Source organism: Dryobates pubescens, chromosome 2 (assembly GCF_014839835.1).
Source record: "Dryobates pubescens isolate bDryPub1 chromosome 2, bDryPub1.pri, whole genome shotgun sequence".
Taxonomy (NCBI): domain Eukaryota; kingdom Metazoa; phylum Chordata; class Aves; order Piciformes; family Picidae; genus Dryobates; species Dryobates pubescens.
Genome location: NC_071613.1, coordinates 15,002,628 through 15,013,299, shown reverse-complemented (window position 1 = coordinate 15,013,299; position 10,672 = coordinate 15,002,628). Strand labels below are relative to the sequence as shown.

Below are 10,672 nucleotides of genomic sequence, written 5' to 3'. Positions count from 1 at the left end.
ATGCCATTTGCCATCTTGTGCCCTAGAAATGGGCTTTTCCCAGCCCTTTTTCACACATCTGTCAGAGGCAACGTTCTCACAACAGCCATCACTTTGTAATGCTCCCAGCAGTACCCAGAGGAGGTGGAAGAGAAGCCCTTTTTCCTTCTGTCCATGCAAGGACCTTCCACACAGGCTCTCACCCTTTCTGAGCTGCCAATGCTGCTGTTGGCTTGCTGCTCACCCTGCTGTGCTCCACTGCTGGGCCACCTTGCACCCACCGTGGCCATCATCTGGCTGGATGAGTTTGCCCTGCTAAGCACACACCTGAAGGGAAGGTTGTGGCTTTGACATATCCCTGGGCACCAGACTGGCCAAGTTGCCAGGAGCTGATGCAGGTGTGCATCACAGAGCTGGTGGAGAGCACTGGGTTGTGTCTGCTGGTGTGTGTCCAAAGCATGGGTGTGTAGCAGGAGCTGGGCTTTCAGAGAGGGGTTCTCCATTCAGCCTGGGGCATGGCAGCCTCTTCCACCCTGAGCTGCCTGAAACTGTCAGATGGTCCTTTATTATTGACCTGATTCATATCTAAACCAGGGAGGTGAAAGCTGTCTTATCCCATTACTAATCCCCTAAATCAGGCCCTTCAATACCTTCTCCTTGCTACCCCCTCCTCATCGCTACAGCAGGTGGCTGCACAGGGAGAGCACATCCTTCTGGGGTTTCCCCAAACTTCATAGCCCTGCAAAGGTAGAGGCCCCCAAAACCCACTGGCATGGGAGACATCGCCAGCTGAGGAGAGTCTGCCAAAATATGCCATGTATCTGTAATCCCCCAAGGACTGAGGGGAGACCTCATTGCCCTCTACAACTGCCTAAAAGGAGGTTGGAGTGAGGTAGGAATTGGTCTCTTCTCCTTAGTATCAGGTGATAGAATGAGGGGGAATGGCCTGAAATGGTGCCAGGGGAGGTTTGTGCTGGATATGAGGAAAAGTTTCTTTCCTGCACGAGTTGTCAAGCATTGGAGCAGGCTGCCCAGGGAGGTGGTGGAGTCGCTGTCCTTAGAAGTGGGGACATAGCACTTTGGGACATGGTTTAATGGCCATGGTGGTGTTGGATTGATGGTTGTACTCAATGATCTTAGAGGTCTTTTTCAAACAAAACAATTCTATGATTTTATGACTTGCAGGGCTTGTTCCCATTATCTGACAGCCTAAGGCACCCATCCCTTCTTGTGTGTCCACACCATGCCACCTTGTAAGGTACTGCAGGGCACAGGGATGCCTGACAGTGCTGGAGCAACCACGGGGAGAGGAGAACACTTTGGAGGCTGCTTCACCTTGCTGTGCTCCCAGTCCTACAAAGTGCAGCTGGAAGCAGAGCACAAGGGACAGGGATGCTCAAGCATCAGCTGCAAGCAGCACCCATCCCTGGGGCACACATCTGTGCTGGGGTCCGGGTGCTGTGGCCTCCATCCATCCTGGCTGGAGCTCCCATGGAGGGGCTGGGTGCCGGGGCACTCCAGGGCTGCCAGGTCAGTTGGCTCAGGCACTGTGCCCACAGCAGGCAGGGTGTGTGGGGGGGTGAAGCCCGTGGAAATTAGAGCAAGGGGCAATGTTTGATGTTCTGCTCTTTAAGCAATTAATAATCTTTCAGCGTCGGAGAATCAGCTGAAAATCTTCCCTGGAAAATAATGAGCAGAGAAACATTTACTGATTAGTCTAATCCCAGCTAATCCTATCTGATGAGCATAGATCAAGATATCCTTTAACTGATTTATTGTCCAAAGGACCGGTGGGGGGATGCCCCTTCTCCACCAGGGCCAGGGGAGCTGGCAGTGGGCAGCAGACATGTTCCCCCCACCCCCCCGCCCCGCAGCCCTTGTCCCAAGGAGCAGGTGCATCCCCTGTCCCCAACGGCACGGCCACCCTCTGCCCTGGGGGAAGCGGGGCTGTATCCAGGCCACCACCACGCTGCCACGAGGGGATTTAATCACCATTTCCATTTCTCCATCCATCCATCCATCCATCCATCCATCTATCCATCCATCCATCCGCTTTCTCTTGGGCTTGAGCTTTTATGTTTCATAAACTGATTAGGAGCAATTATATGTGCTTTATCCCCAAACTTCCCAAATGCCTAGGCCATATGCATATTTAAGGCTTCATCATCTCTGCCAACAGCTCAGCCTGAACATAAACTGCTGAAATCAAGCTGATTCTGGGGCAACGTCAAAAATTAGGGTTTTATCCACTAATATCTGCCCGGACAGGAAATTTGTTGTGGGTGGTGGCCGGATTATGGCTTCTAATTACTGTGGCAGATCCTCCCTGCCTAGCAGTGAAAGTCTCCCGATTCCAGCAAAACTGCAGCTAAATCATTCTGCAGAAGCAAAGGTGCCCAAGGGGACCCCAGAGCATCCTGTCCCCTGGTACAGGGATAGCTCTGGGTGGGGATGCATCCCAAACACGCAGGGACTCCCAGTCAGTGGCTTTGGGAGTGTGATGCCTACACACACACCTCCTGCTCCCCTCCTTTGCCTTTCTTGGTGCAAAACGTGATGGCCCAGAGGATGCTGTTCGTCCCCGTCCCCCCCCCCCGCCCAGACCAGCCCCCAGCGCCGGCCACGGCAATTATCCTAAATGAAAGTTATTGTTTTGCTAATCCCAGGAACAGCTTGCGAGGGGAGATTTGGGTCTTTCTTTAATAATGCAAAGTTAATGCGGAGTCCCCTTGTAATTATCTTTATCAGAAGGACCCTCGGTTAATCTGACCGTCCAGCGAAGGCCCGGATCAGGCAGCCCGTGTAAGCCGGTTGTAAATCGTTTCCATCAACAGATGAAGGGAAGAGGGGGGAAAAAAATAGCAGCCCAGGTGCAAGAATCTGGGAGCAAAAGCGAACGTGGAGGCCAGGCTCTTCCAGGTGGCCTTGGCCTCTGTGGTGGGACACCTGGGCTCATGGAGAATCCTGCCACACAACCCCCGACTGTCCTCGTCCTCCTCCCTGCCCCCGGGGACACTTGGCAGAGGGGCAGAGGGCTGGTGGGATGCCTCGGGGCCCGGAGCACTGAGGGGCTTTGGAAGGGAGTAGATGGGGACATAAGAGGGGAGTTCAGGAATAAATCCCAGGAGGTGATCCACAGGGATGTGAGGATGGTTACTGGGGAGCTGGGCTGCCAGGTCCGAGGGGAAGGGAGCGGGGGAGGGAGGGGGTGGCCAGGCAGTCCGGAGGCGGAGCGCGGGGCCCGTGCGGCGGGGGCGCTGGGGGGGCCGTTAATCCTGGGATTGGGAGCGCTCCCCCGCCGGCCCGGGGCGTGATTGGAGCCGGGGCCGGCGGCGGGACGATAAAAAGGGAGGCGGGCGGCGGTGCACGCTCCGGGCCAGGCGGCGGCGGCGGCGGCGGCGATGCCAGGCCGGGCGGAGCCGTCGGGGGGACGCGCGACGGCGGGGCCGGTGGCCGTGCCCGTACCGGTGGCACCAGGGGCGGCGGTGAGGCCAGGCGGCGCGGGGCTGCGGGCCAAGGGCTTCGCTATCACCGACCTGCTGGGGCTGGAAGCCGAACTGCAGCCGCCCCCCGGGCCCCTCCCTGCCGCCGCCGCTGGCTACGAGGCCGGCGGGGCGCTAGGGCTGGGGCTGGGGCTGCTGTGCGGCCTGGGGGGGCCGGGCACCCCCTGCCTGCTGCCCGCCCCGCTGCCGCTCCTGCCCGCCCGCGGCCCTCGCCCGCCCCCCGGGCCGCCGCCCGCCGCCCGCCGCCACAAGGAGAACATCTCCGGTGAGCGAGGGCCGGGGCCAGGGGCGGGGGGTTGCTGCTCACCCGCGCACAGGGACCCCCTGTCGGAGCCGCTGCCCCAGGCTGCCTCGCACCTGCAGCCCCCCGGCACAGGCAAGAGCAGCAGCAGCGGCGAGCATCCTCGTCAGGATCGGCCCCGAGCTCCCTGCCCCGCTGGGTTGCCGCCCCTCCGACCCCCTGGCAAGGGTGGGCGCCTGCCCCCGGGATGGCGACACCAGCGATGTCGCTGAGAGCTGTGGGAGGGGAACACCGGCCCCGAGCCGCGCTCCCGCGGGCGGCTGGAGCCGTATTTTGGTAGCTGGGTTTGGTCTCCCTGCTCTCAACGGGAACATGACTCTTGCCCTCCCGCCCGCTGCTGCCAGATGAGGACAGTCTGTCGGGGGACGCCAGCGACCTGAAGATGTCAGCCTCTCAGATCAAGAGGAAGAAACGCCGGCACAGGTAAGAGCCCGGGAGTCGGACTGTCCCCGCTGTCACCTCCTCACCGTTGCGACTAGCCTCCTGCCGTTCCTCTGGTCCCTTACGGCTGGAGCGGTGCATGTCCCCAAGGGAGCAAAGAACGAGAAGGGCTGCAGATGGTTTGGGGGTGGGGAGAATTTTCAGGAGGAAAACCTGAGCGGGGAGGGAGCCGTGAGGATCGGGACTGTGTCACAGGATGTTCTCCTCGGCAGGACGGTGTTCACAGCTCACCAGCTGGAGGAGCTGGAGAAAGCTTTCAACGAAGCTCATTACCCCGACGTCTATGCCCGGGAGATGCTGGCGGTGAAGACGGAGCTGCCAGAGGACAGGATACAGGTAGGTGGTTGCACCGATCCTCACTTCCCGGGAAGTCTGCGGGCTGCCTGTCCCTGGCTGTCTCCTCTGTTCTATAGTCAGTGACTGCAGATGGTGGGAAAAGTGGTGGCAGTGAAACGGTGTCGGTGGTGGCACTGAAATATGCAGCAGGATGCTTGGGAAAGGCTCAGCTTCTGCCCTCTGGCACTGGAACAGGCTCCAAATGGAAGTCGAGTACTGGGGGATAGAAATGGCCCTGACATCTGCTTACTGCCAGCAGTTTGACTCTGTCTTCTGGAGACCCAACTCAGGCAGGAGCCAAGAGCAATTTGGGAGCTGTTAGAGCATGTGTCCCACAAGCTTCCTCACTAGCTCATCCCTTTGAGGGACACGTGGCATTTCAGGGCCTGATTTTGTCCCACTTTGAAGCAACCCATTGGCTTAAGAACAGGGTAGCAGCTTGGGCAGCAACCAGGTTGTGTCTACACCCCTTAAACCTTCAAACACAGGAAGGGGGTGGGAAGGAGGACCTGAGCACTGTCTGTCACTGAGTGATGGGCTCCTTTTTCTAGCAAGGTTGGTGCTCTGTGTGGAGGCAGCAGAGGGGCCCTGTGGGCATCAGAGCATAGGGTGACTTTGGCTGGGATCACCCTCCTGTGTCACGATCAGCCTTGTGTAACGTGTCCTCCCTCTCCCCCCCTTCCTCCCCTCTCTCACTGACACCCACGTGTGTGCCCTCCCTCAACCCCTTCCCTGTGCACTGCCCCGGCTGCCCTCCTGCTGCCGCCTGCACACCTGCACCCTGTGCCCTCACACCCCAATCCCTCCACACAACCCCACGGCTGCCCCTTTGCCCTGGACACACGCTGCCCTGTGCCCGATGGGCCCTGGATGCCCGGCCGTGGGGGCCGTCTCCTCCCCGATCCCACCCCTCTGTGCTCTCCTGGCTGTTACCCCGGAAGGTTTGGTTTCAGAACCGAAGAGCCAAGTGGCGGAAGCGGGAGAAGTGCTGGGGCCGGAGCAGCGTGATGGCAGAGTATGGCCTCTATGGGGCCATGGTGAGGCACTCCATCCCTCTGCCCGAGTCCATCATCAACTCTGCCAAGAGCGGGCTGGTGGGATCCTGCGCCCCGTGGCTGCTGGGTAAGTGGGAGCTTGGGGTCAGGGGGTGTTAAGGGGCAGCTGCAAGGCTCTTTCCTTCCTCTTTCCTATGGCTATCCTTGCCACGAGCTGCCAAGCGCTTGCCTTGTTCTTTTCCATTCCCTCCTTGCAAAGAATGGCTGAGGAAGGGAAAAACCTTTTAGAGCCCTGTCAGACAGGTGCCTGCACGTGGTGAGGTATCGCTTCCTAGTGCTAGTAGCCAGCGTGGGAGCTGCAGGGTATTTAGGAAGTCATCACTCCCCCCCCGAACTGAAGATAATGGTAATGGTGCTGCAGGGCTACCCTCTGCACATCCACAGTCCTACACTGGAGTAGCACTCGAAACCCAGTCTGGGATGGACCATCACAGTACCTCTTCCCCTTTGAGTCTCCCCTGTTATAGGGGAGGTATGGACCAGCTTGCTGCTGCTCTCTCAGGCTGCAGGGAGCAGGTGGCAGGGGTCTGGATCAGGAATTGCTGGTAGCTAGCCTGAGGTTTCCTTGAGATGCAAGCAAGACCTGAAGGCAGCAGCAGGAGGGTAGGAGGTGCTGAGCAGTCCTGGGCAAAAATAAGCAACTGGAACCCTTGGCTTTGCTCTCTCCCCTCTGCAAGGCATGCACAAAAAGTCCATGGAGGTGAGCAGGAAGGCGGAGAGCCAAGAGAAGCTGGCAGATGGCTGGCGAGCGGAGCAGGAGGAGGAGGAACTAAAAGGGAAGCAGGCCAGTTCCCAGAGGGGCTCTGACAAGCTTGGCCCTGCAAAAGATTCGGAGGACACAGCTATTGACCTCTCCAGGACAGCCAAGCATGAGAAGAGGGGCGTTCTGAGGCAATGCATCAATGGGGACCCCCCTACGGAGCAGAAGGACAGGGACCACTGAGCTTGAGCTGCCCCAGAGGAGGCCAGACCTCACAGCTTCTTGGCAAGATAATAATATTTATTGATTTATGGAGATATATATATATATTTCTTATATAATTGAACTTTTATCTGAATTCAGGGCATTTTAAAAGTGGGCACACACATCCCCTTGTTTCCCTCACTTTCAAGCTGTTCACATCTCAACAGAGCCAGGGTGGAGGGTGGCAGAGGTGTCCCGGCGGGGCCCAGAGAGCGGTGCGGGAAGGAGACCGCGTTGTTGTCAGCTTGAGCCCACTGCTGGGGAAGAGCCTGGGCTGCCAAGGCTTCCCTGGCCAGCCAGGAGCACAGAGCAAGGGATTTGGATGCCTTCTCTGAGCACTTCCACCACTGCACAGTGCCTGCGTGGCAAGCCCCTCCTCTTTGAACACGCACTTCTTCCACCTTGAGTTGCGGCAGGGTTTTAAAATGCGGTAGGAGTCATCCTAAAGCTGGTGTAACCTGACAGACAACGCTGGTTTATACCTCCTGAGGATCTGGCCTGCCAATGCAGCCTTATCACTGGATTTACACTGTGGAGCTTCCTTAACTCACATCTGGGAGAAGGGGGTGAAGACGTTTTCGCTTATGCAATGGTTTTGTACACTCCTTGAATGTTGTCTGCCACGCTATGCATACCAGAGCAGAGCTTTCTGAAAACCAAGCCATAGTAGCCCCAGAGCAGAGTTAAACCATTTTGTGAATTGACAGGGGAAGAAAATATTTTGTAAATTGTCTGGGAAAAAAGAAAAAGGAAAAAAAAAAAAAAGCAGTGTTAATGTCAGAGCTGTTTCTTGGTTCGTCCTTGTATTTATGTCTAAAAGCACTTTAGGGATTTCTGAATGTGGCTCTTCCTGGGTTCTTGTCCATCATTTATTTATTACACATCCATAAATAAAATTGTGGTGTACCTTTTGGTTTTTTCATGCTCTGGATTGCAATTTTGTACCTTCCTTCTGCACAGCTCAGGGCAGTTGCTAGCTTTTGAGCAGATCCTCTGTGGAACTCATGCCTAAAGTGGGCTGGAGAGCTCTGCGGAGGCAGTGCAGTTGTTCTGGTGGGGCAAGGGAAACCCTTCCCAGAGCTGAGTTCTAGTCCAGAGGCCTACACATGCCAGAAGGTCATTGATTTGTGCCAAAGAGCCAAACCACAGCTTATAGGTTAGAAGGTGAAGTGGAGCCCTCAGCCACTTCCTGAGGGAAGTCATGGGGAGTTGCTCCATTCGAAATCCTCCTCGACACAGCTCAAGCGTGAGGGTCCTCACCAAAGCGTCTGCTGCCCCAATGGCAGGGAAGTTGCTCTGCCTCTTGAGTCTCCACACAGTGCTCTCCTCCTCTTGCTGGTCCTGCTGCTGTCAAAGGTGCAGAGTTGGTCCCTGTGTCCCCACATCTCTCGGTTAAACACAAGGAGCAGCTGCTCACTTAAGCAAAGCAAGTGTGTGGTGGGAGGTACTGTTGGAGGCCCCTCTGCCTCCTGGGGAGGCACACAGAGCAGCCATGTGGTGCCAACCACACAAGCACCCTCAGTGAGCCACAAAGGGCATCATGGCCACCTAACTGCCTAACTTCTGGCTGCAATGGGTTCTCATCTGGTTGGGCTTAACTGGCTCCTGCCCATGCAGCAGCAGCTCTCCTGGAACACCTCCAGTTTCAGCTGCCAGCCAAAACATAACAGAAAATTATCAAAAGGTTTTACTTAAATCTGAGTAATTCCAATTTGGAAAGTTTCCTAATACAGCTCAGGGTGGGTGTGTGGCCATGTAATGGATGCTGTCACCTGTTCCTGCCCCTGCTGCTGGGCCTGGCTCCTCACATTCAGGCAGCCACGGGTTGTGCTGGGTCTGTGGAGGGCAGGGGAAGAGTGGTGGAACAGCAGTGGGGACAGTGGCTGGGGAGAGCAGAGCAATACAATTGGTATCTACAGATTGCCTGCCCCTCCTCTCCTCTGCTTGGCCAGGCAGGGCAGGGAGGAACATATGCATGGTAAATACAAGCTTTGCACCAAAAAAAAAAGAGAGATGTTTGGTGGGAAGTGGTAGTGGGGAGGGCTGTGGGGAGCATGATTCAGGGAAGGACCAGCCAGGGCTTACTGCAGCAGCAATTAGGCTCGCTGAGAGCCGAGACTTAGCACATTGGCGACCTAATCCTGCCTGAGCAGCATCTGCAAACCTTTTATTTGGGCTGTGCCATGCTGGCACTGGATGCTTGCAATCTTTTTTTCTTTTTTTTTTTGTGTGCCCTGCCCACGTGCAGATGGCCTGGCTCTTCGCCTTGGGCTGGCTGCAGGGCTGCCAGAGCAAGCACATCGCTGCCTCAGCTGCTGCAAGGTGAAACATCACGGCCCTGGTACCGTACCAGGGTACAGACAACACTCCTGGTATGGTCTGGTGGGCTCGCAGCGCTCACCTCATGCTGTGAGGGGGAGTCACAGCAAGGACTGATGGCTCAAGGCACTCTTCTTGTGCTGGAAAGTAAGCACGGGGTTCAGACAGGTATGATGATGTCTAGGTGTGTCCTTGCTGCCCTGCTCACAGGCTGAGAGCCCAGCGGAGGCCATAGTGGAGATGCTGGTGGATGACAGTGGGGCTTGGGTGGACTGGGGAGCTGGGCAGAGAGGAACCTAATGAGGTTCAACAAAGATAAGAGCAGAGTTCTGCATTTGGGAAGGAATAAGAAATCGCACCTGGGGCTGGTTAACCTGGAGAACAGGAGGCTGAGCGGGATCTTACACCTACAAATATCTAAGGGGTGGGTGTCAGGAAGGTGGAACCAGACTCTTCTCAGTGCTCCCCAGTGACAGGACAAGAGGTAATGAGCATAAAGCTGAACACAGGAAGTTCCATCTAAACATGAGGAGGAATTGCTTTACTTTAAGGGGGGCAGAGCACTGGAACAGGCTGCCCAGAGAGGTGGTGGAGTCTCTAACTCTGAAGACTTTCAAAGCCTTGCTCTGGCAGGGGCTTTAGACTCAACGATCTTCAGAGGTCCCTTCTGATTCCTACCGTTCTGTGATTCTGCGATTCTTCCAAGCCACTGGCTGAATTTTCGGACCGGGAACACGAACGGGTTGTAAGCGCTCCCTCGTGTGGAGCTGGGTGATGATGGGACACAGCTAGCAGCCCAGGAACAGGGAAGGCTGGCTGGAGTCTCAGACGTAACCAGAAGCCTCACTCCTTCAAAGCCCTTAGTACAACAGACCCCTATCTACCGGCGGGGTGACACACCAGGGTGTCTGGCTGCAGAATTAAAGAATCCTGTGAGGGTTCTCACAGAATCACAGAATGGTAGGGGTTAGGAGGGACCACTGGAGATCATTAAGTCCCACCCCCCTGCCAAGCAGGTTCACCTAAAGAAGGTCACACATGTCCAGGCAGCTTTTGAAAGTCTCCAGAGATGGAGACTCCACCACCACTACAGTGCTCTATCACTAGTTTGTGCCTGTGACCCCTTGTACTGTCACTGGGCACCACTGAAGAGAGCCTGGTCCCACCCTCCTGACACCAACTCTTTAAGTGTTTCTAAGCATTTTAAATTGCTTTTCATTACCTGCTTCTTGAATCACCAACAGGCACTCAGTACAGTAAGCAGCCCCTTCTGCAGAGCAAGCTGGGTTCTGGCAGAGGGCAAAGGCTCTGTAGAGGCTCTTCCTTCCTCCAGGCTGCTCCTTTCCAGGGTTATTTCACCACACCAATACAAGGACATTCTCATGAACCAAGTGTATGGATCTGGCCTGCAAAACCTCACAGGGACTAGAAGGGTTTGTGTGATAGGATAAGGAGTAATGGTTTTAAACTGGAGCAGAGATTTAGTTTGGACATAATGAGGAAGTTCTTCATAATGAGAGTGGTAAATACTGGAACAGGCTTCCCAGGGATGTGGTTGAGGCCTCATCCCTGGAGACATTCAAAATCAGACTCTATGTGGCCCTGGGCAGCCTGATTTAGCTGGAGGTGTCCCTGCTCAAAAGATGACCTTTCAGAGTCCCTTCTAACACAATGCAATCTGTGAATCTGTGACAGAAGGTGTAGCTGATACATGTTACTGCAGAAGTTCCTGCTGTGAATTTCAGATGGCGTGCCAGCTTTGTGAGGGTACCCC

At 55.9% G+C, this 10,672-nt stretch overlaps 1 protein-coding gene across 1 annotated transcript; it reads left to right on the top strand.

Annotated features, from left to right (window-relative positions):
• Positions 1–3,308: 3,308 nt before the first annotated feature.
• Positions 3,309–7,493, top strand: VSX1 (visual system homeobox 1). The gene is made up of 5 exons (XM_054168132.1): positions 3,309–3,747; positions 4,128–4,206; positions 4,437–4,560; positions 5,502–5,682; positions 6,293–7,493. The coding sequence occupies exons 1-5, from the start codon at positions 3,381–3,383 to the stop codon at positions 6,556–6,558; spliced, it is 1,017 nt and encodes a 338-aa protein (XP_054024107.1). The 5' UTR covers positions 3,309–3,380; the 3' UTR covers positions 6,559–7,493.
• The last annotated feature ends 3,179 nt before the right edge of the window (positions 7,494–10,672 follow it).

What these genes read in the sequence shown, in the direction of transcription:
- VSX1 (XM_054168132.1), top strand. Translation starts at nt 3,381, where the DNA reads ATGCCAGGCCGGGCGGAGCCGTCGGGGGGACGCGCGACGGCGGGGCCG. An exon ending in TGCCAGAGGACAGGATACAG is followed by an intron (nt 4,561 to 5,501) that starts GTAGGTGGTTGC and finishes TTACCCCGGAAG; the next exon opens with GTTTGGTTTCAGAACCGAAG. An exon ending in CTGCGCCCCGTGGCTGCTGG is followed by an intron (nt 5,683 to 6,292) that starts GTAAGTGGGAGC and finishes CCCCTCTGCAAG; the next exon opens with GCATGCACAAAAAGTCCATG.